Source organism: Glandiceps talaboti, chromosome 14 (assembly GCF_964340395.1).
Source record: "Glandiceps talaboti chromosome 14, keGlaTala1.1, whole genome shotgun sequence".
NCBI classification, from domain to species: Eukaryota; Metazoa; Hemichordata; class Enteropneusta; family Spengelidae; genus Glandiceps; species Glandiceps talaboti.
The window spans coordinates 4283371-4297857 of NC_135562.1; the positions used below are offsets into that span (position 1 = coordinate 4283371).

Consider the following 14487-nt stretch of genomic DNA (forward strand, 5'->3'; position numbering starts at 1 on the left):
ATGGTATAACAAAAAAATGTGTGGTACCGATTACGCTCAATTTTAGAACAGGTGGCACAGGTAGATTTTTTATTATATTTTTTTATATTTATATTTTTTTCATATGTGAGTGTCTAGTTCATCAGGTAGTTATGTTTTCCATTGTTTCCATACAGTCTCTGTGTTATTGGTTTCTTCTTATCAGGTGTGCAGCATTTCAGATTGGAAACACAGTTTTATATTGTCTTTAAAGTTAATGCCAGTTTCCATATCCACTACTTCTTGTGAGACTTCACACAATGTTCGTGACTTAACTGGGTTTTTTTCTCAAATACGTAAAACAAAATTAGGGTTGGCGTGAAAACTAGGTGGCATCATGTTCAGAAACTTCAACAGTTGATCTTTTACAAACTTTCACCATCCGACTATGTAAATCCATTAGCATTGTCTTGGTAATCTGACGAAACCTTTTGGATGTTGCAAAGTAAATAATGAAATTCCAGAAACTATTGGACATGGCTAACCACATACATGAGAAATGAAGGTAGGGGTTCATAGGAATATTGGTGCAAAAGGTGTATATATGGGCAATGGGAAGTGGCATCCATGCCGCATGAAACCCAAATGCTACAATCATGAATGTCTTGGCCGCTTTGCTTTCTTGTTCTATATGGAGTGAGCGCGATGTCGAGTTGTTCCTTCTTGATGCCGAATGTTCCGATTGACCTGTAGCAACTGATGGGTATATAGCTCGCTTATGTCTTTTAACAACCTTGATGATTTTACAATTTACACATATTACTGTGAGTGAAGTTGGCATTAAATCTATAATGACCAACACAATCATGTACGGTATCATTTCTTTTTGTATGAATATCTTATCGGGATTGTACATAAAAGTAATAGAACCATAATCAAGATGCTGTCTGCCGTGTATGATGACTACAGATGCGTACACTGTCCATACTACCCATTTCACTGCAATTATAACACAGCACCTTCTCTTCGACAGAAGTGTGTAGTACTTTAGTGGATATTGTATTGCTATATAACGTTCAATTTGCATTAGCAGGATCCCGCTCACTGAAATGGCTGTGAATGCGATTGAAAGTATCGCCTGGATTTCACCTATCACTCTTCCATAAGGCCATCTTTCAATAAAGCTTGGCAGAATTGATAAAGAACAAATAAATATTCCGATTCCAAGATCTGCAAAGGCCATGGACAACATGAAATATGTAGAATACTCTGGCAAATGTTTTAGCTTCGGAATTACACAGATATTGATAACATTGCTTACTATTATAAAAGTTGTTGTTGTTATTACTATGACGCTCAAAACTGGTGCTGTATGGTCTGACCAAAGGGTCTCATTGGCTAACCAGTTAAGATCACGTGGTGTGGTGTTCATCATTTCGATGGATTCTTCCATTGTGTAAAGATCACCTTGGTAATGGCACTATAATGAAATAAAATACGGGAGATGACGGGATTATAAAATTCATTAAGTTTAAACATATTGTCATGACCGCTGGGTGTCACGGATAAACCAGATGCTGATAGCTATTCATATTTTAGCCTTGATTGGTTTGAGTTCCATGCCGTAAGATGAACGACATTCGATGGCCAAGTTGTATAATACCAACTTTAAGTTATCAAACTTCATCAAATATAAATAAGGATAATAGTGGACAATTTATCTTCTTTGAACTGGGCTTATATTTCAATTGCAACTTTATTCAATCCAACTAATCTCATTAACTAATCTGATAAACTTTCTCTTGGAAACTTTCTTGTTAATGTAAAAATATAGCAGTTGGCTAAATGATTGTATTTTATTTAATTATATTTGTATGCTTTACCATGCTCGCTAAAGCATGATGTTACGCAATAAAGATTGTTACTGTTATTAACAATCGAACTAAATAAAATAGAAATATGGCGAAAATATTGATAAGCATTTAGGGAGTGTAATTTCGAAATGTTAAGAATTGTCTGTATTTCCAATTCATTTATTGATATTTAAATTAGAAAAGATATTGGCCATCAAATGTCACGGATTCAGTACTAACTAAGCGCATGAAATCATTGTATAGAATGTGTTAGCCTACTTTAAAGCTTAAACAATTAATGTATGACTTAGAGGTGCTTCCCTCTGGGCACATGAATGTAGTATTAGGGGCAATGTCACAATTGAAAATGAGGCTAGTTATATCTTATCGAGAGACTCGGAAAATCATTTTAACGAACCCTACATGCGCGACCCCCTGAAATAGAGTTCCAAAAAAATGGGGCAAATATAGCTTAGGGACCTTTAATTATCATGAGCATGGGGATGGGTGAGAAATTGTTAAACTTGTTTTTACCACAGGTCGTTAAAAACGAGAATGCAGTTGAAGAATTCTCGAGAAAATGAATGTCATACAAACGGAACTAAATATATGAACTAAAGATAAACAATCGAACATAACAGCGTTCTTTACATCTTGCAAACAGGACTTGAAATGAGAAAAGTAGTCATTTTTTAAAACCCAAAATAAAACATCGGTGCGACTTTTCTGATCATGAGCCAAATATACAATTCTACACATACAACCGTTTGTTCACAGTCCCTCTAAATAACCTTTCTGTGTTTCATAAACGTGAGAAATGCTGCAAAGATGAAATCGGCATCCCTAGGCCACGCGTTCGCGTCCATAGCTATCATTATGCCTTTGAGGAATTAATTGTTTGATAGGCTGGTCATATACGTAAATCAATAAATGGTGTGAAGTAGGTCCCTTACTGCAATTAAACTAATACACAGAACTATCATTATAATCAAAGGTGTGAGATTAGCGTAGATGTTAAAAGATAACTGTATTCATTAACACTATATTCTATAACTTGTAATTGCTAGGCGTGCCTTGTTCTTCAGAGTTGAATAACACCTTTGTGTTGAGCATGTTGATTGTGAACATATCAGCTCACATTGTATGTTACCGACGATCTTACATTTCAAATGGTTCAATTGTCCACCCACGTAATCAAGTGTATATAAAGGTTACAAATGAATACTAAATCAAAAATAAAAATAAAAAAGTTAAGAAAAACTAATTCTTCAAGATTATGATTGTATAAAATTTTGCAGTTATTTTGGTTTGGGCTATTTGAACTTACCTTATTATGTAGTCTGTCTTTTTCACCAACGACGAAGCAAAGCTGGTCTCTTCCTATGATTACACCCTTGACAGAAAGTACTTTTGTAGTGCAAGTGGCACGGATGAATCGAATATGTCCGACGTCAAAGAATACATGCGACTTGTGTATACCTCAATAATGTCACATTAATGATGTTAGTTTTTATGCTCTTTCCCACACTGCGCTCAAAACGCTTTACAATTATTACACCTGGCAAGGATCTAGGAAATGATCACAGTGAAATGAGAAGAGTGAATTTACTATTGTTTGCCAGGTAGAATCTGCACCATACCGTTGGAATAGCTCAAGCGAAGCAGGCACAATATCTTAATGTGTTGTCTAAACACAAAACCAGTCAATCGTATCGTAAGATGTGATCGGTGACCGCCAGGAGTCATGGAGTAGCTCAGCTCTTTTTTCAGTTTTATAACTAACGCTGTATTGCTACGGTACGTATTTTATATAGTGAAAAAACATACCCCCTGCATACGATGCCGGTTATGGACGAACAGACTACCCTAGCTGTATGTGATGTAATAATATGAAATGAATATGACACACACCCCCTGTACTATTGTTACGTTCTGTTATGCTAGAAATGATTAGTGTATAAACTTGATTGCTCACCACCTAATAAGTAAAGGGTTATATAATGAATAGTAACTCACACTGTGTTTACAATGAAAATGTGTTATACACAGAATAGAGGTGGACCACCGGTATATGATGACCGTCAATACTAATATGAGGAAGGAAGGATGAAAGGATTGCTTGTAATAAGGTTATATATATGTTTAAACATACCTTTTGAAGTTATGATTCGTAAACAATGTACGTTGTAACATTATTTGTTAAAATATAGTCCATTTTCCTAGACCAAGTAAAATTTAAGCTATTAAACCCGCACTGGCGCTAGTGTGCGCACACTAGTGGTGTAATGACATACGTACTGGTGATTACCTGAACTGGCGCTAGTGTGCGCACACTAGTGGTGTTATGACATACGTACTGGTGATTACCTGAACTGGCGCTAGTGTGCGCACACTAGTAGTGTTATGACATACGTACTGGTGATTACCTGCACTGGCGCTAGTGTGCGCACACTAGTAGTGTTATGACATACGTACTGGTGATTACCTGCACTGGCGCTAGTGTGCGCACACTAGTAGTGTTATGACATACGTACTGGTGATTACCTGCACTGGCGCTAGTGTGCGCACACTAGTAGTGTTATGACATACGTACTGGTGATTACCTGCACTGGCGCTGGTGTGCGCACACTAGTAGTGTTATGACATACGTACTGGTGATTACCTGCACTGGCGCTAGTGTGCGCACACTAGTGGTGTTAATGACATACGTACTGGTGATTATCTGCACTGGCGCTAGTTTGCGCACACTGGTGGTGTTATGACATACGTACCATAATTTCCACTTTTAGCGCATAAAAGTATTTCCGACAATGCGTCTATTTCGAGTGTAGAGATTGACGTGTACTGTAGTTAGACACGTTGTGTATTGTAGTGAGGTAGAATAGGGAAAATGTGTTGAATCACCTTGTATAGACCGAAAAACGTCTGAAGCACCCTGTATAGACCCAAAAACGTCTGAACAAACTATTCAAACTACTAGCTCAGTCAGGCTGTGTTTAACGTTTTTACACTATGACCTGTTAAGTAAAGTGTATCGGGCCCCATCTCTGTTTAGCGACAGTTGGTTACCTAACCGACGTCCTACTTGTGCATCATGTGAGTCAATTTTCTCTATATTTCAAATATTACCATCATTACTATAGTTTCTTCTTGCCATATAGATGTTGGCCACGGAAGGGTCCCCTCCAAGATCTATGGTCTGACTGTCTTAAAATTTCAATTTCCTGTCGTTATTACTGTCTTGTCAGATTTTATTTACTTTGAATTGATTAGTGCACAGCCAATTCTAAAGCAAACTTACAGGCTATTGCCATTATAACTATGGTAACACATAGCCCTGACCAGTGTAAACATCTACATCACTGTGAACACGCAAATAAAAAGTTCCGTCTTGGATACTTTCTTGTCTCATCCGACAGTGATGTTGATTTGTCTTCACAGTAAGATAAAATGCATTCCTTTTTGCACCCCATGTGCATGTATGTATATATGTATGTATATATGTATGTATGTATGTATGTATGTATGTATGTATGTATGTATGCATGCATGCCTACCTGCCTGCCTGCCTGCCTGGATGTATGTATGTATGTATGTATGTATGTATGTATGTATGTATGTATGTATGTTATATTAACACTTTGTAATCAATACCCGTCATCTTCAGTTCTAATAGGAATCGAACCTGAAGCCATGATATAGGATTAGTCTTTGAAGTCCATCATTTTAACGACTACCAGACATGGATCTTGTGATTACATGTGTTACATTAAGACTTTTTGGTTTTATAATCAATGCCCATCAAGGAAAAACATTTCTCGAATTCTAAAGGGACTCAACCTGAAACCACGACACAGGCTTAGGCTTTAAAGTCCAGAACTATAACTACTATTCCACGTGGATCTTGTGATAACATATGTTACATTATTTAACCCTTTATCTCTCTTGCCAAACTGAACTGCGGTCCAGTAGTGCTATAGGTATGTGGTGAAATGTGTGTGTGTGTGTGTGTGTGTGTGTGTGTGTGTATGTGTGTGTGTGTGTGTGTGTGTGTGTGTGTGTGTGTGTGAATGACTTAAAGTCAAAAACCACCTGGCCGAAAATGATCGCATCAAATCTGTGCATTTTGGGAAAAATTATGCGATTTTTGGTCAACAAAATTAAACTCCAAAACCACTGGACAGATTGGCCGGAAATTCTAAGAGTATGTAGAATAAGAATTGTACATGTATGCTTGCATATGTATGGCATCATTGGGGTTTTTTTTTTTGCAAAACTCAGTCGTTATTATGTACCACCTTCCTGTAATTACTCGAAGTCATCACGATTCAATAAGGGTGGGGCGCTCCGAAGGCCGCTATTACGGTTACCATGGTAGTAGTCAGTCAAAAGTCGTCTTTATGTAAACAGAAGAGAAAAACTATTTGAACATCTGCAACTGACAAAGGTGATAAATAAAATACAACCTCTTCTTTCTCATTGTTATACCCTCTATTTAACAAAATAATTCTTTTAAATTTTAGCAAAATGATGCAGTACACTAATTGGTCATCTTAGTGTCAGTAAATAAAGCTCTGGAACGTACTTCATATATTTATCAAATTTTAGATAGTTTTGACATTTGTATATTTAATTTGTTTAATATGTACACAAAGTTATCTAAAGGAAAAAGGGACAAATGGACATCTGCCGTTCTAGATAAGATCTGGTCATTTGTATAAGATACTCGTAGTCATCACTTTGTCATTGAAGGTAGTATAGCCTAGTAGGTAAGTACAACACTCGTAGTGAACACTTGACCATATTGTAGTTAGCATAGCCTAGGTAAGTACAATACTGGTAGTCATCACCTGGCCATATTGTAGTTAGCATAGCCTAGGTAAGTACAATACTCGTAGTCATCACCTGGCCATATTGTAGTTAACATAGACTAGGTAAGTACAATACTGGTAGTCATCACCTGGCCATATTGTAGTTAACATAGCCTAGGTAAGTACAATACTGGTAGTGAACACTTGACCATATTGTAGTTAACATAGCCTAGGTAAGTACAATACTGGTAGTCATCACCTGGCCATATTGTAGTTAACATAGCCTAGGTAAGTACAATACTGGTAGTCATCACCTGGCCATATTGTAGTTAACATAGCCTAGGTAAGTACAATACTGGTAGTGAACACTTGGCCATATTGTAGTTAACATAGCCTAAGTAAGTACAATACTGGTAGTCATCACCTGACCATATTGTAGTTAACATAGCCTTGGTAAGTATAATACTGGTAGTCATCACCTGGCCATATTATATTTAACATAGCCTAGGTAAGTATAATACTGGTAGTCATCACCTGGCCATATTGTAGTTAACATAGCCTAGGTAAGTATAATACTGGTAGTCATCACCTGGCCATATTGTAGTTAACATAGCCTAGGTAAGTACAATACTGGTAGTCATCACCTGGCCATATTGTATTTAACATAGCCTAGGTAAGTACAATACTGGTAGTGAACACTTGGCCATATTGTAGTTAACATAGCCTAGGTAAGTACAATACTGGTAGTCATCACCTGGCCATATTGTATTTAACATAGCCTTGGTAAGTACAATACTGGTAGTGAACACTTGGCCATATTGTAGTTAACATAGCCTAGGTAAGTACAATACTGGTAGTCATCACCTGGCCATATTGTATTTAACATAGCCTAGGTAAGTACAATACTGGTAGTGAACACTTGGCCATATTGTAGTTAACATAGCCTTGGTAAGTATAATACTGGTAGTCATCACCTGGCCATATTATATTTAACATAGCCTAGGTAAGTATAATACTGGTAGTCATCACCTGGCCATATTGTAGTTAACATAGCCTAGGTAAGTACAATACTGGTAGTCATCACCTGGCCATATTGTATTTAACATAGCCTTGGTAAGTACAATACTGGTAGTGAACACTTGGCCATATTGTAGTTAACATAGACTAGGTAAGTACAATACTCGTAGTCATCACCTGGCCATATTGTAGTTAACATAGCATAGGTAAGTACAATACTGGTAGTCATCACTTGGCCATATTGTAGTTAACATAGCATAGGTAAGTACAATACTCGTAGTCATCACCTGGCCATATTGTAGTTAACATAGACTAGGTAAGTACAATACTCGTAGTCATCACCTGGCCATATTGTAGTTAACATAGCCTAGTAGGTAAGTACAATACTGGTAGTCATGAGTCATCACTTGGCCATATTGTAGTTAACATAGCCTAGGCAAGTACAATACTGGTTGTCATCACTTGGCCATATTGTACTTAACATAGCCCACGCGTGCCAGTTGTAAAGTAATGGGCTTTCACTGTCACAAGTATTGAACAAAAATGGTAAAATAACAACCCATCAAGAAGATTGCGTGCATTTGTATTACATAACCTTATTTCAGGTAAATCATGGCTCATCAGACTCAAATCATATTGGGTCGTCTGAACCATTACCAGTGTCTCTTCTAAAGTCGCCAAAATAGTTTCCAAATGTCTTTTTCTTGTCATATTTACAGTGTAAAACGATGTTTTCTTCTTTTATTTTTCAGTTATCGAAAATGAATAAGTTGTTAGTACTAACACTGATCGTCCACTTGGTGACGTCATCACCCCTCTACAGAGGAAACCCGGATGCACGTGTACCCAACCAATACATCGTTGTCTTCAAGGTACTATATATTATTTAGTGTACGATATTTGAAATTTATTTGTCATTTTGGAAACTGCACTACAAAAAACACAAATATGTAATGTTTTTTTCTGTATAAATATATGTTGTCGTTAAACCATTTATTAAAATTTTTCCCGGTTACAAGTAATCTCTCATCTGATCTTACCCGTTCACAAGAAACAGTTTCATAATCATTCACCGAGGGTATCATTTCACACAAAGGAACAAAGTCACAGTGTGGGGCTTTTAAATATTCAAAAACAATTATAAAGAAAGGCCGGAGATATCATTCTTGCAAAACAGAGCTGGTATTTGTTCCGCGACACTGCGAAATGACGCCTTTTGGCGGTGCGTAGTGGACGGTGCCGTAAAAGAGGTTGTGGTTTACGACGATGGGAGATTTGATCAAATCTGTCTTTATGAATTTTTTTCAGGATGAAGTTGACGTTTCCAAACGCGACACAGTGATCTCTGACTTACAGAACAGTTATGACATTGAAGTCGTTGGTAAATATTCACATGTTTTCCGTGGATTTACTGCAACGATGACCGAAAAAGTCTTGAAAAAGGTATGTTCTGCCATAGTTAATACTTATTCCCTTTTTGACTTGCAAATGTTTCAATGTGTAATAGACAGACAGGCAGACGGACAGAGAGACAGAGAAGACAGACAGACAGACAGACAGATATGCATAGAGATTAGACAAGCAGACAGCACCCGTGCGGGGGTTTTTGGTTGTCGTTTTTGAAACGGACTTGACTGTGTTTTCGTCCTACCAAGGTATTGGAACTAGAAGATGTGAAGTATGTTACTGAGAATGGTATGGGTGGTGTCTTAGACGTTGCTAGTTGGGGAATCGACAGAGTTGACGCCAGACTAGGACTCGATAACAGCTACAACCCAAAATGTAAGTGACAACATTTAATACAATACTGTACTATGAAAATAAGGAAAGTCAAATTAACCATGCAATGTTGGGGGGGGGGGGGGTCTCCACCTCTATGATACAGAAAAGTGCATATGCTACATTTTAAAAGGTAGCAGGATTGAATGTATAAAGTTACTTGCATCATTGTGTCTAAGTGAAATGAACCAACGTGCCACCAGTGCAAAGATTCATCAGTGTTTGATATCGAAAATAATATGTTTGCAATTACTTCTGTCATTAACACTAAATGTAGCAAGAAATTGCGATCTTGCTATGTTTAAGTGTAGCATGTACAGTTTCCTTATTGGTGTTGTCTTGTTGTATCGAAAAGAGCCAGTGAAAGGTAACGTGTAACGTGCTATACACCGTATCCAAAATCAGATTACACAAGGATATATATTTGTTACAGTGTATCATTTTGAATTGTGTAATTAATTGTGAATTATGTAATAAAAATGTGTACAGATTTAAAATGTCATCGGTCGAAACAAGTTGTAATGTTGATTTTCATCAAATAGCTATTCTAGTGACCATGACATGTATTGTGGGTTTGTTTACCGAGTATCATCATCATTACATATCAGTTCTTGACCAAAATAGTTCTATCAAGCTGATACACAACTTTGTTAACAGTGAAGGATGAACGTGACTTATTTCATGTCAGAGTTTTGTAAAGATGTATGCTATGAGAACGTCGTCGTTTTCGCACTTTCGAAGGTTAAAAGTTACACAACCAAAAATTGTATTGTAAATTAAATTTGCACACGGGCAAACATGACGCCCGGCACGACACTCACTCACTCACTCGCTCACTCGCTCACCCACCCACCAACCCATTCACCCACCCGCAATTAACCATTCACCCACCAATAGTTCACCATTTGTATCTCATCTTTCTTTAGACAGTGGTGAAGGAGTGCATATCTATGTTCTTGATACTGGCATACGTATGACACATTATGATTTCGAAGATCGAGCTGACTATGGCTGGGATGCAGTGGACAAGGATTGGGATGTAAATTGCTATTTTACTCAAATACCCACACACTAGATAAAAGACAAACAGACTAAACATAAGAAAATAAAGGCTCACTACTTTCAAGTCAATATTATACCTTGTTATAAGGATTGGCTGATTTATCATGTTCCCCATACGTTACTTATCCCATTCCAATCCGAGATGCGTATGCATGTATTAGTAAAGGTAGTCTTTACCTCAGAAATAACAACATTAATCCTTTTGCTGTTGCTTTGTTCATGGAAACCCAAATCCATTTGGAATTATTTTCTTTAAATCAGGAGTCAAAAACTGCTTAAATATAGATCAAAAGTAATCTATTTTAGTATCCAAAATGACCGCCGAATACTGGGTTTACTCTATAATGGGCAAATAAACCATGAGGGTGAATTCCCCCCCCCCCCCTCCATTCCTTTTATTATTTCAAAAAGGACCGGAAACAAGTTTCCATACAGCTGAGATTTTGAAAATGTTGATTTTCAGAAATTGATTCTAGAGGCACATTTTACCTTTAGCATGTGATTATTCTCTAAATGTTCACATCATCCCCCTTTTCACAGTCTGATGATTGCCATGGCCATGGTACTCATTGTTCCGGTACAACGTCTGGCATTTTACATGGTGTGGCTAAGAAAGCAAACGTCTATGGATCCCGTGCCGTCAATTGCCTTGGATTTGGACCAGTGGACTGGGTAATTGAGGGTAAGAAGATCTTGTATTTGCGTTCATTTTTTTTTTTTGGGGGGGGGGTGTCATCATTTATTGTACTTCAGATTTCCTGACTGACATAATATGCATGATGCACATATAGTACCTGGGAAAGGAGATTCAAATCTCCATCTAGTGGGAAGCCTTTTGTACGAGTGTTTGCTTTGTGCTGTGAGAAGTAACATCCTACACTGTGTAACTAATTATTATATGAAGTCATTTCCTATTTGTGTGTCTTTTGTTATCTTAGCTATGGACGTGACCCTTGACACTGCTCTCAGACCAGCAGTTGTGTCAATGTCTTTGGGTTATCCAAGAAACGAAGCTATCGATGATGCTGTTGCTAGGTTACACAGTGGTGGCATTACAGTCGTAGCTGCTGCTGGAAATGATAATGATGACTCGTGCCTGCTTTCACCAGCAGGTGCTGCTGATGTGAGTATATAGACAGTGGTGACAAGCTAGGCGTGACGTTTTGCGCGCCAAATGATGACGAAAAATGACGAACAAATTACGAATAATATCACATCTATTTAGTCCTACAAGAAATGGTCGTTTTCATACCAAACGATTAAATTTGCGATGAATTTCTTGTGCGCGCGTACACGTAGAAAATGGCGCTCTCGTAAGAAATTGTCAGTCGTGATTTAGGAAATAAATAGGTGATTACAAACTAAAATTTAAATATGGCGTTTTTTTTCTCTCATTTAGTGTAGTACGCATATTAAAGTCTTCTCGTACTCCATTTTCACTCAAGGAAGCAGCTGTATTTCTAATTTTCGTTGTGTGGGGGCGCTTTTCACTGACGCCATATTGTTTTTTGCTTATTTCCTCCTTAGTTACCATTGCTAAACACAGGTGTGCACCCACTGGCAAAATAAATACCTTGGATGTTTATTCATTCTCGTCTACTGTACATGTGTCAATTTTAGACAACCTGTACCCATGACACTGACACTCATGGCATTTTTAATTTTAGACATATAACTGTACAAGAGCTATTCATGACACCGACACTCGTGGTTTGTTTGGGTTTTTTTTTTTTTTTTTTTTTTTTTTTTGGGGGGGGGGGGTTATTTGTTTCATTTAGACATATAATATGAGCTACTCATGAGACCGACACTCATGGTGTTTTATATTTTAAACATTGCATATGCGCAATTCATGATCGTAGTGTTTTCATTTTTTTTCTTTTTTAGACTTACACTGTAGGGGCCACTGATAGCGGCGACAATAGAGCTGGATTCTCTAGTTATGGTACCTGTGTTAATATTTTTGCACCCGGTGTCAGTATTGTCAGCGCTCACCATACTGCCGATGACGCTACTGCAACTATGAGTGGAACTTCCATGGCATGTCCTCATACAGCAGGTATATATATAATACTGTCATTAGCCCCGTCTACACGGCACTAAAAATCCTACCTGAGGTAGGATTCAGGATAGTTTGAAGTCCGTGTAGACGCAAACGCGTCCTGAACCTGTCCTGAAAGCGTCCTGACTTAGGACACCTTTGAGAGGTTTCCTGAAACCCTCCTGACTTCGTCCTATGACTGTCAGGAAGGAAGGTGCGACATCCGCGCTGTAACCTTCCTACGTGTAGACACAAATCTATCCTACCTCAGGTAGGACTTGGGACTGCCTCAGGTAGGACGACCTACGTGTAGATGGGGCTATTGTCTCAATTGTACACGTTTTAAATTTACCTCCATCTTATCAAAGTCTGAACTTACAAATTAAACACATTTTTTCTTTACTGGATGATGAGATCTTAATTTCAGATAAGATCTTATTAATTTCAGCTAACATCTTCGAAATAGTTTGCGTCAAGACAGCATTTATATCTTGTTTCATACAACATGGGTAGATAAAGGATGGTATTTTAAACATGTCAACTCATTACAAATGAAACAAATTGAAAATACAGGTAATTGTGGAGCTAGCACTCTTATCACTAAAGTCAGACTTCAATAACTACAGTGGTAAAAATTATGTGTTCCAATTACTTGTAATTGTTTTGGTGTGTGTGTGTGTGTGTGTGTGTGTGTGTGTGTGTGTGTGAACAAATTAATGAATGAACGAACGAACGAATGAATGAATGAGTGTGTGTGTATGTATGTATGTATGTATGTATGTATGTATGTATGTATGTATGTATGTATGTGATGTATGTATGTATGTATGTATGTATGTATGTACCAATATTTGATGGACAAGCAAGATAGAAGTGCTACGTGTTTGGTGCACACTGTTTCCACTGTTTCGATGAGATTAGCTGAAATAGGTTGTATGTAATGGGAGACATTATATCTCATTGTTGATATTGTGTTGATTTTAGGTGCTGCAGCTCTTGTTCTTGAAGACGGCCCAAGTAGGACCCCTGATGAAGTCAAAGCTAGGCTTGATGAGACTGCAACCCTGGGTGTTGTCAACGACCCACGACCAGGCTCACCCAACGCCTTCCTTTATGTTGAACCAGCCGCCGTATGAAAATTCATTAATTCTACATTCACAACCACATGTAAAATTTAAATAAAGAATTCTCTGAATATAAACCATAGTACAAGTACAAAAAAGTATGAAATTTTTTATGTCGGATAGAAATTCAACTGTGTCTGATGTTAAAGAATATATACAACTCATTGCAGGTTAGTGTTGGTTGATACAACCACACAGAAACCAATAAGAAACTTTACATGCTACACTTTAAGATAGTAAGATGGAATGAACTGAGAATCCTTCAAAAGTGAACGTATATAGTTTATACTAGAGAGAATGCATCAGTACATGTTAATCGTAAGCTAGTGGTGTGATCACGAGTCCTTTTTTCTGTAATGGGTTGAAATGTTTCATATCTGGATAATCCTGACACGTATCTATTATTGAATCATCAAGTACTCCAATAAAAGAAGTGTGAAGTATTCCTTGTACTCTTGTCGTTGTCTTCCATTTCCCAAGTGCACATGATGATTTGCAAAGATCCCCTTACCCCATCCCCATCAACGGCGATGTGCCTAATTACATGCAAACAAATTAGGATGAATGAATCCATGACTAAGCCGTGAGTGAGTGAGTGACTGAACGAGCGAGTGAGTGAGTGAGTGAGTGAGTGAGTGAGTGAGTGGGTGGGTGGGTGGGTGGGTGAGTGAGTGAGTGAGTGAGTGAGTGAGTGAGTGAGTGAGTGAGTGAGTGAGTGTGAGTGAGCGAGTGAGTGAGTGAGTGAGTAATAATTGATTAATGATTTAATGAATGAAAACAATGAACGAATGAATAAAAAAAATTAGTGAGGGAGTGACCGACCGACGGACCGAATGAATGAA

General features: G+C 37.7%; 1 protein-coding gene across 1 annotated transcript; it reads left to right on the plus strand.

Moving 5' to 3' along the window:
- Window positions 1–8400: 8400 nt before the first annotated feature.
- On the plus strand, window positions 8401–13657 carry LOC144446064 (aqualysin-1-like). Its single transcript, XM_078135758.1, has 8 exons — window positions 8401–8511; window positions 8948–9082; window positions 9295–9421; window positions 10345–10457; window positions 11021–11162; window positions 11419–11603; window positions 12368–12539; window positions 13506–13657. The coding sequence occupies exons 1-8, from the start codon at window positions 8401–8403 to the stop codon at window positions 13655–13657; spliced, it is 1137 nt and encodes a 378-aa protein (XP_077991884.1).
- Window positions 13658–14487: the final 830 nt, after the last annotated feature.

Bases quoted from the DNA above. Each gene is read 5' to 3' on its own strand.
- LOC144446064 (XM_078135758.1), top strand. From the start codon at position 8,401: ATGAATAAGTTGTTAGTACTAACACTGATCGTCCACTTGGTGACGTCA. The intron at 8,512-8,947 runs GTACTATATATT...AATTTTTTTCAG, and splicing joins AATACATCGTTGTCTTCAAG to GATGAAGTTGACGTTTCCAA. The intron at 11,163-11,418 runs GTAAGAAGATCT...TTGTTATCTTAG, and splicing joins AGTGGACTGGGTAATTGAGG to CTATGGACGTGACCCTTGAC.